Source organism: Lutjanus erythropterus, chromosome 8, assembly GCF_056507025.1.
Source record: "Lutjanus erythropterus isolate fLutEry1 chromosome 8, fLutEry1.hap2, whole genome shotgun sequence".
In the NCBI taxonomy this organism is placed as follows: domain Eukaryota; kingdom Metazoa; phylum Chordata; class Actinopteri; order Lutjaniformes; family Lutjanidae; genus Lutjanus; species Lutjanus erythropterus.
In genome coordinates this window covers 21,966,438-21,990,477 of record NC_139324.1, presented here as the reverse complement: position 1 = coordinate 21,990,477, position 24,040 = coordinate 21,966,438, and the positions used below count along the sequence as shown (strand labels likewise).

Below are 24,040 nucleotides of genomic sequence, written 5' to 3'. Positions count from 1 at the left end.
CAAGATATATACAAAGAGTCTTTTTGGAACAATAATGTATGTCTGATATGTTTTTTTTCCCTGAGAAAACAAAAAATATATGGAAAGTGCTACATTCAGAGTAACTCAGAAAAATCTGCTCAACAAGGTAATTTTGAAGTATTTTTGTAATCCAAAAGTAATCTAAAGTATTTACAGTATGTTCCTTAACTTGAGTAAAGTAATGGAATTTGTTAGAAATGACACTTCAGGTAATGTGTTGTGTAATATGCAGTGTAAAATGTTTTAAAAGTAACTTTCCCTGGACTGTAACTGTCAAGTTTAATTTAGCTAAGCTTATCAGGCTAATGCAACAGTGACAGCTAAAAACACAACAATGAACCAAACTATTGTACATCGGAGCAACAGCTTTGGGACTTTATCCCAAAAACACATTTTTAGGGGAGACTGAAGGTAATACAGCTTAATACAAATGGCTTTAACTTCATAATACAATCAATTTTTATGTCACAATTGTATTTAAAACATTTTAGGACCTTTTTTTATACATTTTAAGTGCTAGAATTGAGATTAAGCCCTAATTTTTTTTGTAAATTTTGCCTTTAACAGTAACCAGCATGTGGTGATAATGATTTGAGCAATGGACTGTACATACTTTTATGGAGGAATAAACAGATCCTTGAACCGATAAACTCTGTCTGGACTTATTTGCATCATTCTGACTTACACATATAACTAATGCCTGTGATTTTACCCCTAAGTGTGTATAAAGGGTGTGACATGCTACATATCATTGACTTCAGCTTCAGCTTAAGAAAATCCATAAAGGTTTCATATGATAGCAGACTGTGGACATTTTTTGGCAGGTGTGGCAGGCATGAGGTAGCGCACTCTCTTCCAGAAGTGTGAGTTCCATGCCGAGGCGCCCCGCGAACCCTCTGGCCACCTAAGGGGGGGGCTCTTGCGAATCAGGTGCTGCAAGCCAGGGGGAAGGTGTGTGTAACCTTGTGACCCAGTGTCCCCAAGCTGTATCAAAATCACACTCATTTCTCTCTGGACCAGCACATGGTGGAGGCCCACCTGGAAAATGATCAATAACATTTTTTTCAACACACTGGATGTTTAGTTATACAATTTGTTTTACAACTTTTTGCGAAATTTCAGAGGTTAGAATGAAAGAAATAAGTAACATAAAACATTGGAGCCAAGAATGGCAACAGCTTTTCACTAGGTTTTCAATGTTAATTTCTAAAAATACAAAATAATCATCTCATATCAATAAGTTCTATGATGATTAATACTTGATTAATTGATCTCATCATCTTGAAATAACAACTTATATATATTTTTTAATTTTATGAGAATTACTTTTTGGTTAACTATCTTCAGATAGTGCAGTGCAGTGTAGATGCTGTAGATGCTAGACTGTAGGTTTTACTGCACAGTGATTTGAGCACAGTGATTATGGATAAGTACCACATAAAACCCATCTTCAAATAATCCAAATTAATCCTTTAAACTGTCTCAGACTTAACCAGCGTTGGACGAAACTGTCTGAAAATCTTCCTCGCACAATTCATCTCACTCAGACTGTTAGCATCCATGAAGTTCTTGTCAGTATTCATGACTATTATGTAAATTGTGGTCAAGTAAGGTTCAGTTTTACTACAACACTTGCATGCTTCAAAACAACAACAACAACAACAACAACAACAATAATAATAATAATAATAATAATAATAATAATAATAATAATAATAATAATAATAATAATAATAATAATAATAAGTACTGCCTTTGTAAAACACCTACCTGCCAGTCAAATCCTCCTCCTGTTGAGATTTGTGGTGAAGCAGGACATTGATCTGTGATCTCAGACCCTGACCCTGATCCTGAACCTGGGGTGAGGATGACCATCAGCCTCCTGCTCTGCTTCATGCAGTCCTCCACCAGCTCCAGACGGTCTGTTGGGTCAGACAAAATGCTTACAAAAATTAGTTTATACAGTGTTTGAAAAATGGTTCATGCTTACACCACAACAGAAATGGCTACAGAGGACCCTTATTGTTGTGTTGTTTTAGATGTTTTCATTTTTCTCATATTTGATGGCCATGAGAGTCCTGCAAATGAAAATAAAATCACTTTTATAGGAAATTAATAGAGGGTGTGAGAGTGAAGAGGAAGAGAGAATACAATGACTTCATATGAGATCATTGTGTTTCATAAATTGGTCTATAAAACAACTTAGAGAGCAATGCGACTGACATAAAGGAGAAAAAAAACTTTAAGACTGTGTAAGTCTCTCCAGATGTTGTTTTGAAGTTGGCCTTTCCAGTGTTTTTGTCTTTATCTGTATCACATTTCAAAAGTTACAGATTTGGACCCAAAGGCAACAGAGATAGATGAGAGCAGTTCAACAATATTTAATAAACAAAAACAAAACCACACAAAAGGCTCATGTGAATGTAAGGCAGGGAGAGTCCTCAACCAAAGCAAGGTGAAGCCAAACAATAAATCCAAAATGTGAGGAAGGAAAAAACACCATGAAATGCAAAAAATAGAGCATGGAGGGGAACAAACACTAGGGTAAATGCCACAGGAAAAATAGGAGACTTCACAATGAGACAAGGAACTACGGTGGGGAAGACACAGGATTAAATACACTAGGGAGGAGGAGGATAACAGGGCAGAGACAGAAAACAGACAAAGACAGGAAGTAAACAAGGGAAGACATACCAAAATAAAACAGGAAGTGACTATGAAAACCCAAACTATTACGATTTGTTTTCTGGCAACACGATATATGCTACACCCTTCAACCAATTTCCATGAAGATCAGGCCAGATAAAGAAACCACAAACAAACAAACCAAACTGAAAACATAATGAATGTAGAAATAAAATAAAAACCTTCTCCTGGTATGTCATCCCTCCCATGGATGAAGAGTCGATATCCACACTTTTCCTCGAGGACGGCGGGCAAAGTCCTTGTGATGAACTGACAGAGTGTGTCCTCTGTGGCTTTGTCAATGTTCTGCGTTTGATAGACCACGTAGGCATCATACACCCTTCCATCTGGAAAATACAAGAAAATTCACAGAATTCATGGACATGGACACAAAAAAAACTACATACTTTATATGGGTCCAATTGTGAGGCAGTAGTTTTATCTTTTGACTGCTCTGTTCTATACAACCACTGACAGCTGAATTGTCACTCTTCTTACCCAGCTTAGGTGAGTGATATCCCTTGAGGTTATTAATTAGACTTTGCAGAAGTACTCCCCCAGACCTGGCACACCCCATGCTAAACCCCATGCCTTGACTTCTAAATCCTCCATGATTTAAAAAAGTTCTGTTCTTCCTTACCTTTATTGTGACTTCTTCGTGGGCAGCAACGTCTGAAGAAGAGAGCGAGGTCGATAGCGAAGCACTTCACCAGCACGGCGGCCAACACACAGAAGAACACTACACTCATTCTTCCAATGATAAATGGAATTATTGACTCTGGGAAACAAACATAATTACAGTTAGAAAGAAAATGTGTGTGACTGTGGCCCTTGTTTATATATATGTGCAGTCCAAAACTTGGTGCTGACTATACTTGTAGGGTCTGACCAGCTTTGTAGGTACCAAAACTTTGAACCCCATAATTTTTTGTTCAAGGATATGTTTTGGCTTTATTGATAGTGACAGCTGAAGGTATGACAGGAAAGGGGGGTGAAGAGAGAGGGGATGACATGCAGCAAATGAGCCTCAATGCATGGTGCACACGCCCTACCAACTGAGATATAGGGGCGCCCTGAACCCCATAATTTTAAAATACTGCTGGATGGGTAAGGCTTAGGGTTAGGGTTAGGCACTTAATTGTGATGAGTAGGGTAAGGGTAATGACAAGTCCCGATGAATATAATTAGTCTGGGAGTGTGTAACATGAAAAAATGCATTTCTTTCATATTGTCACCAAATTACATAAAAATACTAAAACCAAGAACAAATTAATTCGACAATAATCAATGTTACTGACCTCTCCGCTTAAAAGTGATAGTTTTAGACGTCGTTTCGTAATGGCCCACGCCTTTGCACTGAAATTCAGTCAGGAAATCTTTAGCAGACACTTTCTCAATGGTCAGGATTGCAGTGGAGTGGTCCTTGATGAGCCTTGATAACAAAGAACACAGAGCTGGACTCATTAAAGAAACAGAGACAGTTACGCTTATGTTTGATTACAGAGTGTGAAGCAGAAAGGAAATGTGAAATTTTAAAGGTTTTTCACCATGCCTCAACAAATATTGGATGGATTTCCATGCAGTGTTGTAACGGCATGTCACGGTTTAGGATTTCAGTTCAGGTTTTTCCTGTTTTATTTTGAAAGAGTCTTCCCACATGTGTTTCTTTGTTTCCTGTTTTTTTTTTTATGACTGATTACTTTCACCTGTTGCTGCAACCTTGCTGTATATTTAAACTGTTTCGCTCCATTTTCTGTCTTTTTTCTTGTTGTAGTGTTCATTAACACACTACTGTATGTCAGATATGCACTCACACATTTTTAATTTATGACACTTTGATAAGTCATTAACCTGCTTGATGAATAAGATACATAATAATAATGATTTGATAATTTGATTTTGAAATTTTTTGTACTCACCTCCTGGGGTCCCATTATTGGTGATTCATTTTGTTATAGGCCAAATATGAAATTGAAGAACAAAGTGAGGCAAAACTACACAAGTCAAAGGTATTTTTTTATTTGAAGTCGAGTGTGTGCGAGCTTCTGTAAACTATAGCTCCACAAACTGTGTGCTTTGGGGTTCAGACTTTGTCCTGTGTGCACAGAAAGCCTATTTAATTCATTACTATTTTTTTTTTTAGTTCTGAAGACTGATTTGACTTTCTATACATTGAACTCTGAATGATCTGATGTTTTAAAGAATGAAAATTCTTAATAATAATATTTCTGTTATCTGGCTGTTGTTAGGGAATTTTCCAATTATAGGTGTCACACAAAGGCTTGGAGTCACTGAGAGGCCTGCACTAACTTTTAACAGACATACTGTCTCTCTTCTAGACAGTAGATGCAGCTGTCTTCTCCTTCCAGATAAACAAGGGAATGATTTGATACTGTTGCTGTGGCGGCTGAGGTTGGAGAGGTGTTTGTCTTGTTTCTCTGAACAGAGAAGACGTAACAGAATAACACTGACCCTGTGCTATGAAGCCAAGGGTGCTAAGCTGTGATCTCAGACTTTGTGTATTCATAATTCCTGTGTTTGGATTTGAAGATCAATAGGCTAATTCTGTTTGCTGTAGATGTATTGGGTCTGACCTTATGAACACAGGTTCATCATGACCTAATCTGTGAATGTTTAAAGCCTATCTTTCAGGACAGAAACTCCAGAACTTAAGGGAACATCAGGACAGTGCGTACTGATTATTTCTTCATTCTCCTTGGCCTAGTATTATTAAATCAGTTTCAGTGTGAGACATATTGGACTCCTGTGGACTTTCTCCCTTTGATGTATGGGCAAAAAGACAAAATCTATAACAGCCGTCACCTATGAAGGCTGCTCACATTATACTGGTGTGTTGCATAATATTTTTTGTTGAATCAGTGCAGTTCTGCTTTTGACTGTGCTTACATGTTAGTGGTTTGATTGTATCCAACTTGCTTGAGAAGTTTTCCATTTACATGCCAGCTGGCATCACACCTTGATCCCACGTTAGTCCCACAGAGAACTGTGCAGTTCAGCTTGATCCCAAGACCTGGTGGAAAGAACGAGAGTTACGCATGAAAATAAGGTTGTATGAATTCTGAATGACTACTAGAGACAATCGTAATACCTGGATATGCATTGTGTGCATGTGCAGGAGGTGGAGAATGCCAATAAAAGTCCCATGTGACCTGCGTGATGCAAGCAACCTGACACTAAAATCGTGGAGTATCTCAAGTCGATTCTCCAGACGGATGTTTTGAACAAATTTCTAATGATCAAACCTTTTTTTGAGTCAATACTCCAGTGCAATCCAGGGCACCAGTGGAGAGGCTTTTTGGCCCTGGAAGTCTCAAGGAAGTGAAGACAGGAAGGAGGGTAGCGAGAGAGAGGATGACACACAGGCCACATGTGGGAGTCAAAGTGGCAGCTGCTGCAGAGGACCAACAGCCTCAGTACATGGAGCACACGCCCTACCAACTGAGCTACAGGGGTGGCCCATTACACTTTTAATTTCAAAGCAACTTCCTTCCTTCTTTGAGTTCTAGACCCCTTCCCCCCAAAAAATCTTTATTTATTCAGCAATGAAATGAAGTAGACCTAATTTATCCTGAAAGTTTTTGTCTTCTCAGATATTTCGTTTTTTCAGTACACATATGAAGTTGTGCATTGATCCCTCTTTTGTGTTTACTTACTTTTGTGTTGTACTTGTAAAAAGCCAGAAAGGGGATCTTGTGTCTGTAATTCCTGCATTACATATCATGGACCATATACATAATAGGCTCCGCAATGACAGTAGAGTCAATACATTTGAAGGCTATGTGGTCTCTGGACAATATAACCTACATGTACACAAGCTGCAAATCTTGGCGTTTTAATAGACCCAGATATCTAAGCTTCAGCAGCTGCATCTAGACAATAGTTTCATCAGATTTAGAGAAACTCATTCAGGATGGGGTATTGTAATGGTCCCTTGTCTGTTCCTCTCAAAAGGACACCTTTAGTTTCTTCAGAACGCTGCTGCCTAATGAGAACCAAGACAACTGATCAAATTACTCCTGCTCTTAAATCTTTACATTGCCTTCTAGTTACTTGTAGAATAGCTAGCCACTAGCCGCTGCAAGTTTTAATACAAATTAAAAGCTCTGCTGTTCTCCTGTGCCTTGGACTCATTTATTTATCTGCAGCACTTTTATTTTACTTGTTGCAAATGGAATTTCTCACTGTATTCTAATTGTATTTCTGGTTTATTCTATGTGTATTTTGTTTCATTTTATCATTTTTTTAATGCAGGAAAATTCAAACAGTTTGCTATAGCTCACTATCTCACAAATTAATTATCTCATGCATGAACAATCAATGTGTGAGTGGTTTAGTTGATACAGGAATTGCAGTGCTGTGCAAGTAAGTTTTCCTACCTTCATCTGCAAACAGCTCGTTGTCTGCCGGAGAGATGATTTCTGGCTTACGGTAGATACCTGGATCTGTAGGCAAGCACAATAAAACACTACAATGTCAGTAGGGCACAACTCAAAAAGTTGTCTCATTCCCAACTTGTCAGATAATGACATTTTGTCAAAGCTCTCGGTAGCTCATACAGACATGTAGAGGACCTGTTAGCAGCTGAAACTAACAAACTTTAGTGATGTGAATTTTGTCTTGCACACATCACATGACGTACATAACATATTTATTGTAATCCCAAACAATGTCTGAGCTTTACAAAGGCGTTATAGAAATCTATGGGTGATGTCACAAAGGCACCATTCACTATTTATTATATTATTTATGACTCTTCCCAACATCACTTAACATTAACATATCAACTGTGATGGAAATCCAATCTCCAAAGATGGAAGCTCCGACCTTGACCACTACTTCTCAGACTCTGGTTCCCAATGATGTCACCAGGGTAAGATTGCAGTACTCCTATTGGGGGTATTTTGGCTTCATTTTTGTACAGTGCGAGGAAGTGGAAACACGTCATCCAACATTATTTACAGTCAGTGGTGTATATGCCATCAGTTAACAGGTAAAATGACCAACACACTGATCTTGTGTACTTTATTTCCACTAGCCCAACTAAAATGCTCTCTTACCTTTAACTATTAGCTCCCTGGAGCCTGATGAGGTGTAGACCTTGTTATTGTAAGTCCAGGTACAAATGCAAGTGTAGATGCCCTCGTCTTTTTTAGTGGCACGACTGACCCACAGTACAAATCCATTGTGACCTTGAAGAGGTTTGAAGTCCTGCAGTCGGCCCAGGAGGTGCCACAAATGTAAGGAGGGGCAAGATAAATGATGAAATGAAATAAAGTCATATGGAGGGAATTTGTAAGACTGTGAGAATGCACTTCAACATTCGATTATAAAACAACTAGTTCTGACCAATGCCTGCATAGAAAGGGGATGTGTTTCAGCTGTTTTTATACATGAAAGTAAATATTAGTGCACACCTGAACATACTGTACGAGTATCAGATCAAATTTACATGTAAGAATTCAAGGAATAATATAATATATATAATATTTAGTTACAGTCCATTTCACCTCGTTGGGCTAGGAGGTGCCACAAATGTAAGGAGGGGCAAGATTTAGAGAAAAATAAAGACAGAATGAAATAAAGTCATATGGAGGGACTTTGTAAGACTGTGAGAATGTACTTTGCTGCAGATTGCCTGCCGAGAGCCACAGAGCAAACTGTTTTGTGACAGCAGTGAAACTGTTATTTAGAACTTTGAAATTCTAATGATTAATATCCTATTCCATTTAGTGAAGCCACCATGCACAGTGGCAGCACCCTGACTCTGTTTGACCTGAATGGAACAGAACTATAATTATACAATATTTAAACCAAAATTAGTTTGTTAGTTAATTTGTTTGTTTTGTTTGTTGTTTGTTTTTTCTGATGTGTACCAGAAAGCATCATGCTTGTGCAGGAGTGCAGAAAGAACAGTGTTTTTAAACGTATCTGTGTGTTCAGCTCTCAGTACTTTTGTAGTTTCTAATGGAATCTCTGTGGTTTAAAGTTTAGTTTCTCTCTTGTGTCACTGTTTGTGCTTTGAGGTATCTGAGATTAGATTCAATTCTAAATATCGTATTTCCAGGTTCACAGTTCAGAGCTTAAAAAAAACATGCTGTTCTTCACAAGTATTCACACCACATGTCACTGTAATCACAGGCGGCCATACCTTCTCCCAGGTCACTTTTCCGTTCCAAGCGTCACACGTGTTGCGGACAGGATCTGGACATGGGATCTTTTGGTTCTGGTTGGAGTCTTCGATTGATCCAAAGCTGAGTGCCGTGTCATTTTGTTCTTTGAAGACATTCACTTTTACATAATAGTTGAAGCACCGTCCTGATGGCTCTTTATATCTAGGAAAGAGGTGATAGGTGTCTGATTCACATCAGGGAATGTATTAACAGATTATCTTCATGGAAAGAGTGCATTGGTAAATGAAAAGATCAGAGCATAACATGAATTTGGTCTCACTTTTAAAAACAAACTCCTAACTAAAGTTTCCAGTGTTGCCAAAATGTTTTATATAGACAGATATTCTTACCGGGCAGAGTAAAAGCCAGAGTTCTCAGCGGTGAGGTTTAAGAAAACGAGCACACCACCATTGTTATGCACCTCCTTATTCGTGTCATTGGTGATACGCTCACGCTGGGGGTTCATTTTGTACCATGTGAACTCTTCATCAGACAGGTTGCCTTCTGGCTTATCAAAAACCACAAAATACAGTGCTTCACCTTCACGAGCATTATATATGTTCTGGCCCAAGTCCTTACATTGGGGCTCAGTTGTCTCTGGAAATGAAGAAGAAGTGAGATAATGATGAAGATAAAAGTGAAGAACACAATTTATTCATTCCTGGAAATTTAAAGTGCTGCAATTGTAATAGTTTTGAAGCGCTGCAGTCTGGATGTAAAATAAAGAAATATAAGAGTTTAGAAGAAATAGAAAAAGTTCTTAAAGTTTGTATCTATAATACATGAAGGCAGTTACCAAAGTTAGTTTAGGCAGTTTTTATTTTTATTTCATTTTAAATTTTTTGTTTGCTATTCAGTTTAGTTTCAGTAAGTTTTCAGATTTGTTTTGGTCATTTCAGTTTGGTTTTTATTGTTTAAAAAGTTTTACTTCAGTCTTTATAGTCTCAGAATTAAAAAAAAAAAAAATATATATATATATATACTGTGGGGCATGTTTGTCTGGAGCAAGATTTAAGAGTAGGTATTACATTACAAACACAACACAAAGCAATTTACACACAGTCATGTAGACATCCCGGTCTCAATAAATATACTGTATGCACCTCTGTCTCCTCATACTTGCTGTGTTCATTTAACATTAACATATCAACATCACTTAACATTAACATCTCAATTGTGATGGAAATCTTTAATCTTAAAAACTGATCTGACTATAGGACCTGTAGTAGCTCATTCTGAACAGGCTTCACTTGGGAATGAATAGTCTTGTGATACCATACAATCCCCATCATCTAGGGATTTCTAAATGCAAGGTAGTTAACAAACTAACTAACAAACCCACACTCCTTACATATTTCAAGGACATGCCTTCCTGAAAACAACGCTCTCCCCCGACTCTCCACAGTAGTAAGCATATGACATCTGCATGACTCCATCCCAATATGAAGGGCTGCCTAAAGACCTTGGATTGAGGAGAAGAGAGCTCAGCATTTGTTTTTTAAACTGATTACAGTAAGATAATTAGTCTCTCTGTCCATGTTGACTGCTGAATGGAGGAGAAATTTATTTGAAAGTCACGTCGTGAGAGTAAAGAGAGAAAGGATGATAAGGAAAGAATCGACTTCTCTGGTGAGTGCTGTCTGTCAAACCGTGTCAAGCTGATTTGCATTTTCATTATCACTTTTATTGCACTTAGCTGCACCAAGCCACGCATTAGATGGACCTACTCTGGAGCAGGGCCAAAGCAAGCCCGTCCTGCCTCCAAGTAGGCTGCAGTCACGTCTCACCAAACACAGCCAGACAAGCCTCCTTTTTTTATAAGCCTTTCATAATTTCTACCTCTAAGCCAGGGTCTCATACTAAGACAATAACAATAACAGATATCATGATATCTACAGAGAGTTGTCTTCAGTTTTAAATAACTAAAACTGGAGATGAAAATCTATCTGACATGACTCAAGCAGAAATCGTTCAATCGGTTCATGGACAAGGTAACGTGTTAAGTTCTCTTCATGGTACGTTTATTCACGTACCTCCCTCCTCACTGTCTGATATATTTGACGTATCCCATGTTTTCGTTATAGCAACCATCAGCTACCAGGGAAGCACGCCATTATCTTGAATAAATCAAGGATTTTTCTGGGTTTAACCATTGTTGGAAATATTTGGGATAATATAGGTACATAACTCAACAAAAATATATAAAATACCATTTAAATACATTTTAATGCATAATTGTTACCTATTATAGCTTTACTTTGGCATGCAGTGAGTTGATTAATAGCACATTCTTTGCAGAAAATGGCTCTAGGAAAGGACAGATGGCCAATTCAAATTTTTACCAGCAGAGGGAGTTCAAAAACAAAAAAAAAGCAAGGACAAAGATTTATTGCTTTATGCACACACCCTACATTAAAAATACCAGTCCACATTATTCTTTGATTGCCCTCTATACAAATCAAATGATTTTAATAAGTAACGCTACAATACAATCAGAAATATGGGGGGAAATACCCGGTCAAATGTAAAAATAAACAATAAAAATTACTGTTTGATAAGGCAACAGAAGTGTAAATTGTAGTGCGAAGTGCAACAGGATCGTACTGTGTTTCACGTTTGCAACAGTAGTATGAGTTTGTACTGTACATTTAGTTACATAATACAATTCATCAAAAGTTTTTGCAGTTAGCCTAGCAGTCTCTTAACCTTTCATTAGTGACTCTAGTAAGCCTCCCAGCTTGTTAAAAATGCAGTGCAAAATATTTGGAGTATCCCTTTCACCAGGTGAGGTCTGAAGTTCACATCCTTGTGATATTACAGCAGCATCTTTAAGGGACCAGTTTTGAGGAGGCTGTCGATGAGGAGTAGAGCCGGTCACCAGATGTACAGCATGAGCAAAAAATGTCTCAGCCAGTTGATCATACACTACAAACTGTATATATTAGTGATGGGCATTTATAATAGTATGAGCCCTTTTCTGGATTCTCTTATGGTAGCTGATGGGAGGTCCATCGCCGAGGAGTGGCATTACTATAGAGAGGAGAAGTCAAACCCTTCCAGTGTGCCCCATCGGACCTACAGTATCTTTAGAAAAAATACGAACAATGGTCAATGGTGAAAAACAAATTTTTAAAATCTGTTTGCCTTGAATTACACATATGATTTATGTCAGTTTAAAAGATAATTTTACAAGAATGTCACTGTTGGTGGTAGGTATATCATAGTTTAGTTTAGCTTTGTGTGAAACTGCTCAGTGAACTACATCTTTCATCTTGCACAATATATGTCACCAGCACCAACACAGCTATACCTAATCTGTTTTATCTGGTGGCTGCTGGTCTTTTTATCAGCCAGGAAGAGATAGAAGAAGCAGGCCCGTTGCTTGTGTGACTACATCCCAGTACAAAACCTCACAAGCATTGTAGCTTCAGCAGCTAAGTTAGCTTCTGGAGGGAGAAAGTGTGGGTGTGTAGTCTTTCTAATTATGCAGCTCTATATTCTTATACATCCACAGTTTTGTGACAAACACTGACTTTCTTTACATGTAATGTTCATATTTTTGCCAAAGTAAGGTCCCATGTTAGTCCACCAGAAGGGGCATGTCTTCACCTCTCTATACAGGACGGGCTGGGGCTAGTTGGTTAGCATGCTAATTTTAGTAGATGTCTGTGCAACACAACACATAAACATCTTTGACATAATGTCATAAATGTTACTTATTCACATGCTATTGATGAGGTGCATTTTTTGAATGTTTTACATTTAAATTCTGGCCATGTTTTACACACACCTCATTTAAGATCTTCCTGTTAATCGTGTCTTTGGTATTAGTGGGCTCTCTGCTAAAACTTCAGCTGAACTTAAGTATATGATAAGCATATAAAATCACTACACCATGCTCACCCTCTTGTTCTGCATTATCTTAGTGTCCAGTATTGTACAAATTGTACGAACATTAGCTAGTGGCATAAACAATCCACCAGGAAACAAATATAAGATTTTGGTCTGTACTGTTGAGATATAGAAAGATGGACAACATGACAACTCCCAAAAGTGAAGCCAAAATATGTTGATGACCCCCCCCCGATGGCTGCAGTATGGGTCACAGATCTTGCCCCCTGCATGTTAGCAGATCAGACATTTCTGTCATTTTAGGTTTATCATGCCAATATGATATCATTCAGATGTTAATTTTCCTGATCAGTTTGGTTTTGATTAATTTTAATTCATTATTATTTGATGTTAAATACATGGTGTTTCATGTCATAATTGACAGCTGAGCTCTGCTTGTGGCTGAGTTGGCTGTGTCTGTGGGCGGGAACTTGATACCACAGCTCCGACCTTGACCACTGCTGCACAGACTCTGGCAGCTAATGATGTCACCAGGATAAGATGGCAGTGCTCGTATCGGGGGTATTTTGGCTTCATTTTTGTACAGTGCGAGGAAGTGAAAACACGTCATCCAACATTATTTACAGTCAGTGGTGTATATGCCATCAGTTAACAGGGAAAATGACCAACACACTGATCTTGTGTGCTTTATTTCCACTAGCCCAACTAAAATGCTCTCTTACCTTTAACTATTAGCTCCCTGGAGCCTGATGAGGTGTAGACCTTGTTATTGTAAGTCCAGGTACAAATGCAAGTGTAGATGCCCTCGTCTTTTTTTGTGGTACGATTGAACCACAGTACAAATCCATTCTGACCTTGAAGAGGTTTGAAGTCCTGCAGTCGGCCCAGGAGGTGCCACAAATGTAAGGAGGGACAAGATAAATGATGAAATGAAATAAAGTCATATGGAGGGAATTTGTAAGACTGTGAGAATGCACTTCAACATTTAATTATACAACATGTAGGTCTGACCAATGCCTGCCTAGAAAGGGGATGTGTTTCAGCTGTTTTTATACATGAAAGTAAATGTTAGTGCACACCTGAACATACTGTACGAGTATCAGATCAAATTTACATGTAAGAATTCAAAGAATAATATATATAATATTTAGTTACAGTCCATTTCACCTTGTAACATAATGTCACAAGCCCCTCAGTCTGCTAATATGTTTTTCTGCAAACAAACTGATATGATAGGACTCCTCAGAAGTTTATAAGATGTGTTTAATATGTTAATACCAGTTAAATGGAAACAAGATGAAGTGTTACCACTGAGCAGACTTTATAAGTTTATGAACTCTGATTTCCAAAACTTTTCTGTTCCTACTATCTCATTTCATCTCCTGTTCAGTTCATAAACCGAGAAAAATAAACAAGATCCACTTAGTAACCGGATGGTGACTTATTACTGAAGAGTTTACTCCCAACTCAACATGTACTTTCCAGGGAACTAAATAGGAAATATGTATCAGTGCCATATCAGCTCCTGTCCTGGAAATCATTGGGAAAGCATTTTTTTTTGTCACATTCTGCCAAATTAAATATCTCCTATCACGTGCTATGGGCTGATGAATTATGTAGCACAATTATTATGTTAGCTGCTAAAATTTCTGACTCTATTCCATTTAGTGAAGCCACCATGCACAGTGGCAGCACCCTGACTCTGTTTGACCTGAATGGAACAGAACTATAATTATAGTATTTAAACCAAAATTAGTTTTTTGTTTATTTTGTTTTGTTTTGTTTTTTTGTTTTGTTTGTTTTGTTTTGTTTTTTTTTCTGATGTGTACCAGAAAGCATCATGCTTGTGCAGGAGTGCAGAAAGAACAGCGTTTTTAAACGTATCTGTGTGTTCAGCTCTCAGTACTTTTGTAGTTTCTAATGGAATCTCTGTGGTTTAAAGTTTAGTTTCTCTCTTGTGTCACTGTTTGTGCTTTGAGGTATCTGAGATTAGATTCAATTCTAAATATCATATTTCCAGGTTCACAGTTCAGAGCTTAAAAAAAACATGCTGCTCTTCACAAGTATTCACACCACATGTCACTGTAATCACAGGCGGCCATACCTTCTCCCAGGTCACTTTTCCGTTCCAAGCGTCACACGTGTTGCGGACAGGATCTGGACATGGGATCTTTTGGTTCTGGTTGGAGTCTTCGATTGATCCAAAGTTGAGTGCCGTGTCATTTTGTTCTTTGAAGACGTTCACTTTTACATGATAGTTGAAGCACCGTCCTGATGGCTCTTTATATCTAGGAAAGAGGTGATAGGTGTCTGATTCAGATCAGGGAATGTATTAACAGATTATCTTCATGGAAAGAGTGCATTGGTAAATGAAAAGATCAGAGCATAACATGAATTTGGTCTCACTTTTAAAAACAAACTCCTAACTAAAGTTTCCAGTGTTGCCAAAATGTTTTATATAGACAGATATTCTTACCGGGCAGAGTAAAAGCCAGAGTTCTCAGCGGTGAGGTTTAAGAAAACGAGCACACCACCATTGTTATGCACCTCCTTATTCGTGTCAGTGGTGATACGCTCACGCTGGGGGTTCATTTTGTACCATGTGAACTCTTCATCAGACAGGTTGCCTTCTGGCTTATCAAAAACCACAAAATACAGTGCTTCACCTTCACGAGCATTATATATGTTCTGGCCCAAGTCCTTACATTGGGGCTCAGTTGTCTCTGGAAATGAAGAAGAAGTGAGATAATGATGAAGATAAAAGTGAAGAACACAATTTATTCATTCCTGGAAATTTAAGGTGCTGCAATTGTAATAGTTTTGAAGCGCTACAGTCTGGATGCAAAATAAAGAAATATAAGTTTTAGTCACAGTATTTTCCAACTAAAGATATTACAGTTAGGTTGCTTCTGTAACAGCTAAATTCCTAGAGGGGCACCAGCACAGATGCTAAGCAATGGACTGCTCTGGACAGGCCCACTTTGAAAAAAATCAATATCGGTTTAAGTGTGCACTATGTTTAGAATACTTTCACCACTACTCTTGCTGTCAGGCAGCCTTTTCTGATGGGAGAGCGATCAAGTATCAAGTATCACCAGCTTTATCTTTTAAGTGTTATCAATAAGGATGTAGAGCTCAACAGTGACAGCCCTCTTTTTCAGCAGCTCTGGTTCTAGAAGTGAATTTCTTATTTATCTACACCACTGCCATTTCAGAAAATCCTTATATAAACAGTTTTAAGCTTTGAATCAAGTCTTCCAGCAGCAAGATGAATCATGACCATAAAAACATTTGATTCTGAGAAAATAGGGCAAACGTACAAGACTGTTTATAATTATTTTAAGAATGATGAAACTACCCATCCCACAATTCATTGTGAATTATACCACTTATTCTTAAATTTAACTTTTGCATATAGTGTTTATGCTGTTGATAACAGTGTTGTGATATTTTGCAGTTTGTATTGTGTGTTTATATAAATTATATTCACTGCAGCATATCAACATTATAGCCACTTGGCTAGTGGAGCTACCTGTTCACAGGAGCAGTAAACCTCTCCCTGTTAACAGCTCACTCACTCACAGACCTTGCTGTACACTTTAGGATTGTGGTAAGTGTAGTACTTCTCCACAACAGTGTGAATAAAACACGTTTTTTCTTAAAACAAGGTTGATATCATGTGGACTTTGTCTACAGGAGCACATGATATCATTTGACAATCTTTTGGTTCATGATAAGTCAACATTGGATGGTTACTGTAGTCTGACTAATACTCTAATTTCTGTGTACAGAAAATGATTAGGACTTTCACTTCCTGAACCTCACGGTTGAGGTCTATTGACTTTTCAAAAGATACAGACAGGATAAATTCCATGATTGTTGTATTATGACCTTTCAAATACGTGACTTTTATAGAAAACTCTCTCTATGCATGCAGCATATAATCATGCCACTACTATTAATTATATATTTTCCATTAATGGCCTTCCATTATATTTGTAATTTCAGTGCTGAGTGTGCTATGTTACTGCTGCATAAATAAATCCATTAACATGCCATTATTTTCCTTGTATTCTTCATCATCATAATGTACTTTATATATCCTACCTGAACAGCCAGATGGAGTCATCACCATGACGATGAGCAAGAGAAGCCTGGCAGTATCCATTCTTGCTGAGAGAGACGGAAAACAAGTTAAACCACAATGTTGTGCCTCTTGCTAAAGAAAGCAATGTGGTATGTGTTGCATACTGTAGAAATTGTCATAGTCATGCACTGTCAGTCCCGCCCAAACCTATAACCATAACACTGCTTCCTGAAACTACCTTCCTTCATCATGTCAGTTTTTCATAGGTAATTCTAATTAAAAGCCAAACACCGGATGTTAGAAGATTTAATCATGTTGCAAGTGACATCACGCTGCTGTGAGGACAGGATGTAAGACTGCCCTGATAGATTTCTTGGTAGTTTGCATCTGCATCCTTTTCAGGAGATATAGCTCTATAGACAGATACAGATGCCATGCTGCTGTCTGCACTTGAGTATATAGGATGTCTTAGTTACCTGAAATACAGATGTGACTTGAGGGACATGACTTGACCTGAGCCAGACTTAAGTCACAAATTTGAGGACTTGAGACTTGCTTGACAAAAGACTTGACTTTGACTTCTTATTCATGATTTGAGATTTGACTTAGTCTTGAGACAGATGACTCAAAAGGACTTGACTTTTGTTTTGTTTTTTTTGTTTTTTTTTTATTTAATATTTGACAGCTGTCATGGAGGGGGCTAGTTCAAAAACAATGAAATTTCATTCAAGTCTTATGTTTTGTATGATGGTATGAATAGAAGAGCGTTATGCAAGATCTGCAGCTGAAAAATCAGTGACATGACCATAACAATATCCAACTTCATCCGTTACTATAAAAACCCACAAAGAAAGATACATGAATGTGTGTTTTTAGCTTTAACTTATTGGCTGGTCAGCAGTTAGCTTGAATTTGAGCTGGCTAACCTCTGGTTTATCCCTCAGCTTGCTTGAATGATATAAAATGATTTACTTGAATTGGAGTCTTTATTACACAAGTATCAGTACTTCTTCTTTGGTAAAGAATGTGTGTACTCTTGGCACCTGTGCAAGGCAGGAGGGGTGTGTGACTGTCGGTGTTTCCTAACCCACTAACAGTAGGCTCTGCCCTCATACAAAATGTTGCTCCCCAGGAACAAGTTGCGTAGGGCCCCTTGAGATATGCTTTCATCTTGTGTCAAAGCAGGTGTCAGTCCAGAGAGTGAATGGGATGACCAGTAGGTAAACTTGTGTTTTTGTGACTCCAATTAAAGTAGAAAAACCTTGTCAGTAACCACCCATGAAAAAAAGATCACAGCTCCTGAAAAATAACTTATTTTACAGAATTTACAGAATCATTTTGTTTCAATAACATTTGGAAAGTCCAGAATGCAGAATCTCCCAAACAGTTGAAGTGAATGGTGACCAGTTTCCAAACAGAAAAAAACAACCCCCCAAAAAAACATAAAATAATGCCATACTGCTTGTTTGGTGTAATCCAAGTCTCCTAAAGCTGCCCAGTTCAGACGGTGTGCATGCTCACGTGAATGTGGCTCCAATATCAGGATCTACAATGAAGATTTAGGCTAAAAACATGGTGTGAATGACATCTTTCAAGTCAGTTTTGGGAGACTTGGATTTTTTTATTTATTTTTTTTTTTTTTTTGGTTGTATTTTTCCTTTTAAAAACTGGTCACCATTCCCTTCAATTATTTGGGAGATTGTGCAACACTGTTTACCTGTGAAATTCCAGCAGTGTCTGTGGACTAAAAAACTAAACCCCACCTTCAGTCAGCATAATTACTAACAAACTAACAACATTATGTGCTTATTCTACATAGCCTATAAAAACAAACTGAAAAAAATGTTCAAGTGAATTACTAATTTCTTTTATTCTTTGGTATTTTCGACATATACTGAGCAGCTGGAAAGTATGTTAATGTTATCAAATGTCAAAATGTCCAATGTGAACATCTATTTGAACATTTGATAAGACGATATGTAAAATGGTAGCTAGTTTAAGTGTAGAATCTGTGAAAACTATCTGGTGAGCACAAGAACAGCCACACTCCACATGGCAATGCAACAGTTTAGTTGACATCAGCATCAATGCTGCCATCAGTGGTGTGCTGACAACCATGCAGCAGACAATGTCAGAATAGCAAGTAGCTTCATAACTTGTAACCAGTGAGCCCATAAGTGGCCCATGTTAATTGTCTTATGTCCTCACCTCACCAGCAAAACTTTTTTAACTGATGAACTGCAAAGACCATTAATCAGTTGTCTAAGTTGTTGCTTGAGGGAGAACATGCAGGAGCATGTCAGCACTGAACTAAATGTCTCTGATGTAACTGTTTCTTACCGGAATTTCTTCAGGACAGAGAGGTTGTGTTAGCAGTTTGTGCTTAAGGACATTTGCATGACAAGATCACTTGGGCAAGGACAATTCTGATGGTGTCAGGGATGGTATCAGTTAAGGAAAAATACCCTAAGATGACTAAACCCAGTTCTGCAAGGCTTCATTAAAGCAATACAAAGACCAAGAACATTAATTGGTTTGTAACGTCTGTAAAACTATTGTACGTCATCCAGCACAGAGGAGAGGTGGCTCATTATTAAGATTTACAAGATCCATTCTACAACACAGGGTTGTATGATGAGATACAAGTTGTAGCCTCTCAATGCTACTCACAAAACAATCATTATGTGAATGGAAAATCAAAGAATAAGAAAAAAAAAACAACATTTTTTATAGAGGAGTGTGGAGGATGTCTTGAGAGTCTCAAAGCTTGAGGAAAGAAGCTGCTCTGTAGTCTGGACTACACTGGTGGTTAGACTTTTTTGTAGTTTGAGCATTTCTGTTCGGAAATGCGGAAATGTGAATCCATCATGAGTATCATAGAGAATATGACACTACAAAAGACAAAGCCCTCTAAATAGCAGCTGGTTTAGAATTACAAATGTGTGACAACAACTAGGAAAGTATTGTGTTGCACAATAAACACAACATTTTTTGTTTCAGTCTCCCTCCATCTTCTTTTATGCTTAAAAGTGACAATTAATCAAATCATTTTTAAAGAGTTGGTATGTATAGATATGTTGGTAGTGTGATTGCTTGAGTAACATCTTACATAACTTTGAAAGATGTTCTACGAGTAAAATTTGCAAGTTATCAGTGACAAACATGCGGCAGCAGTTGCGCAAGCATTGCAGTGGAAAATGATGTTCTAAAACAGTATCTGCATATGACAGAAGGATCTTATCTCCTATACAGTAAGTTCCTCCCCGATACGATTAAAAAACTGCAGCCTCAATTAAACACAGATAAACACATTTAAACACAGCTCTGGCCATTAAATGCAACTTTTCATAAAGACATAAGTAGCTCTGAATATCCCTTTAATTTAAAGTGTCATCATCTCAATTTAAGAATTAAATAATAAAGTTATACTTGCTTTTTTCATCAAAACAAACAACCATATGCAGTTTTACAAGCTGACAGGCAACCGTTTTGGTGATTCTCATCCTGCATCATCAGTACATCATCAGGTCCCATATGGGAAAATCAAATTGTTGTGGCTGACAGAGGTTTATCAAGAACTTTAATGCTTCAGATATGTATATTTACGCTTACAAAGAAATAACCAATCATAAGCATTATTTAGCAAATCGCAGAATGTCATGAATAATGGCTGACAGAAACAGGACGAAAAAGAGCCGTGTCCAGTAGCCTATTGGACACTGCAGACCTGTGCGCACCTCACTAGCCTCCAGTGAGAGACAGCACGCTTCAGCGCTGCATCTGTCAGCTCTACTGTGTATGTTTATATATTGTGTTTGCAGAAGTGTTGGAAGGAGACAGGGAAAAACAAAGACCAGATGAGGTAGGTGTGAAAATGCCCTGAGTAAGCAGCTGCCCGTTTACACATTGAGCCGACATAAAGTACTGTAACACCTGCATTCACTCACTCTTCTTTTAGCTCTGGTGGCTTCCCACAAACAGTGTATTTATGTTGTTAGAATGTGAAAAGGTTTCACACACACATTTTTATACATTATATCAATAAGTTGCATTGGTAAAATGTGTTGAATGGTGTAGCTGACTATCTCTGTTTTTGCTTTGGTTTTTTGTGTTGCTTTGTTCTGTTTTCACTTTTTGGATACGTATGTCTTGAAAATCTGACAGACCATAAGACATATGGCCGTATTTAGAATGACATCAATTTTTTTTTTATTCACATAATAACAAGATAAATGGCATATGTTTTTTTCTACATAGAAATTTCTTACAACATACAAAGTTATCACATTATAACAAGACATTTTCTTGTTTAAAACAATATACGGTACTATCTATATTTTGAAAAATGTCATGTTCTAATATGATAACCTATTTTTTATAATAGGTTATAAGTCATCATGTTGACATAACGTGAAATGTTTTATGTTATGATAATAAGTTATCACATAACATGAAATTCTTTATAACAAGGTGTAAACAGTATATTGCTTTGAACAAGAAACTTTTCTTCCTATAACTATGTACTTTTTTAAAATCATTTTATACATGAAGTTTCATGTTTTAGTGGGATAACATATTATAACTTCAAGGTGAAATTTCATAGTGATATAACATGTCACTATGAAAAAAGTTATCACATTAAATATAAAACTTTTAACATTATAGTGAAATAAATAGTATAATGGTATGACAATAAAAGTTTCTCATTATAATGTGAAAAAAACATATTGTAACATTTAACTTTTTATGTTACAATTTGAAACTGATCTGTTTTTCTTTATCTGGTAATATGTTACAGACAATTGCCAGCTTTGTCTGTCAACTTTGCATTCTTGCCTAAAAAGTTGCTTCTGCTGCTGAACAGAGGGTGGACTTGGTGGGCTGTGAGTTAAAAAGCTCTGTTATTTACCTTTCACATTACACAGTCATTTAATTCATAATAATGGTTAATATGAGAATATTGTTGAACTATTATGTAATTCCACTGTGTGGATACAACAAATCAATAAACTAAACCTATCCCAGACAGTGTGTCTCTGTGTATGTTCTGCACTGTCTCGCAGGGCTGTTTTCAAGGCATTATGCTATAGACTCTTCATCTACATTGATGATAACACTGTGTATTCAGTATGTGGTTATTCTTAGATGAGGGCACTGTAAAAATTTGCAAAGCCTGCTATGCTACAGCTTCAAAATAGAGACACTGTTTTTGAAAGCTGACACTTGCCTCTATTGCTCAGCAAAATGAATTAGGTATAAAGGTCTTAAATAATTTAATTACAATAAGATAAAAATTCTGAAAGCGTCCAAGTTATTGTTTGCATTTAGTTTTTCCCACTTACAGTATTTAACTGACAGTATAATCACAAAAGCTTTAAATGAATGTATCCTGTATTTTTACAGTACAATGCAGTTTAAAATGAACACACAGCACTGGAGTACTGACTACAAGGATTGCTTACCTTATAGAAGTGTGCGTTTCCAGCCAGAGAGGATTCAGTCAGACTGTGAGTTGTCTCCTCCTATACACGGGTTTATATCTTTTCCACTATCACTGAGCTCAGCAGAGTGAGTGAGCATCAGTTCAACATGAGAGGCAAAGAGAGAGAGAGACATTTACGCAATGATACCCTCATTCATAACACACGCACGCACGCACACACACACACACACACTCCCTCCCTTTTCTTTTTCCTTTCCTCTGTCCTTTCCTTTGTGGAATAATGACAGTAACTACAAGCAAAATTCTTACTGAACCCTCCTAGAGAATGAGTTAGTCACATGCAATGATGCAGTAACTTAAACAATTTTCAAAAGCGCATGACAAGAAAATAAAAAGTCTGTCTGTGAAGGTTCTCAGTTATTTTGTTAACCTGGAGCCGCCATCCCTCAACAGAGGAGGAGGTTTAAGACACAAACTATCTGCCACATACAATGCAGTCTTACGATCTCTTCCCAGCAGTTGGATACACAACTTACACTCACATGATGGCAGGGACCTTAACAACTCTCATTCACACTTTTCCCTCAGGTGATCCTAACGGTTCACACAATAGAAGGGTGGGCTCATGAGTCACATGCCCCTCTAGGTGTTAACAACCCCACATACTGTAGGTTTAATACCTGAACTCCCAACCAGTCAGTCAGAACTGAAGAAGCTTCTTGGATGAGAGGCAAAACGTCTTCAAGAACTCTATCAATTCTAGTTGCCTACGACAACTCTTGCTACGAAAAATAAAAAGCAGTACCCGAAACAAGAGATGAGAGAAATAAAATGGACACTTTAATGTAATCCATGTCTGCAGTGTGGTACAGTACACAGAGGACTCCTTGTCTTTGCTGCTAACAAAAAGAATAAATAAACTAGAAGAGTAAACTCCGTGGAGTGCAGATCCCACCAGGCAAGAGATGGTGAAGCACCTACTGCAGTGCCACCACACGAGCGAGATGCAACCAGCAGAGATTTGCCTACCAAGTCCTACCAACTCGACGGCGGGACGTCTCCAAAGCAGTTCCATGTGTAAATGGTTTTGTTTACATTAATGCCTGCAAAATGAAATACACTACATAAACCATAGATGTCATGCAGATATGCAAGTGGTTATGTTTTACACCGAACCATGCTGAAATTATGTTTTATATTATAATTCATTACTATAATCATAATTATTTTTGCAGCTCCATTGGCTGAAGAGGAGTGGGGAGAGGAATGGCGTGGTCAAGAGAAGAGGTGAGCTTGACCCAAATGAAACTCAATCTGGCTGGACACCCACTTGAAACCCACCGTTACAGCTGTCATAGTCTGTTCTTTACTCATAAGAAGCAGACACACTTTGTACTGTTTCCACCCAACCAGGTTGTAGACTTTAATAAAACTTCGGCATGTGAGGTACATTCAACTCAGTCTGATAACTCAGGTGGTGTCTCACAATAACATGTCCGTGTGGCAACATGGAACCAAACAATAGTTCCTATTGTTACAACGGCCACTCCTCCGTCTTCTCCTCTTCCTCCTCATTCTCACCCTTGCTTATCCATCCCGCTAACACTACTGTGGGTAAGGGAAACAGAATCAGAGAGTTTTTTGAAGTTTGATAACCCACACACAAAATTACGCACAGGGACACAGCCAGCATCAGGCTCTCACAGAAATACACAGACCTTTTTCTTCCTGGGTTTGGCTGGTCCCAAGGTCAGATATAAA

The 24,040-nt window shown here is 37.8% G+C and overlaps 1 protein-coding gene across 1 annotated transcript; it reads right to left on the bottom strand.

Annotated features, from left to right (window-relative positions):
• Nucleotides 1–22,699, bottom strand: il1rl1 (interleukin 1 receptor-like 1). The gene is made up of 12 exons (XM_084724910.1): nt 22,299–22,699; nt 16,857–16,922; nt 15,226–15,472; nt 14,854–15,037; nt 7,785–7,935; nt 7,104–7,169; nt 5,614–5,737; nt 4,005–4,138; nt 3,347–3,484; nt 2,889–3,053; nt 1,792–1,943; nt 1–1,059 (listed from the first exon to the last, which is right to left on the bottom strand). The coding sequence occupies exons 2-12, from the start codon at nt 16,915–16,917 to the stop codon at nt 811–813; spliced, it is 1,671 nt and encodes a 556-aa protein (XP_084581036.1). The 5' UTR covers nt 16,918–16,922; nt 22,299–22,699; the 3' UTR covers nt 1–810.
• Between the last annotated feature and the right edge of the window lie 1,341 nt (nt 22,700–24,040).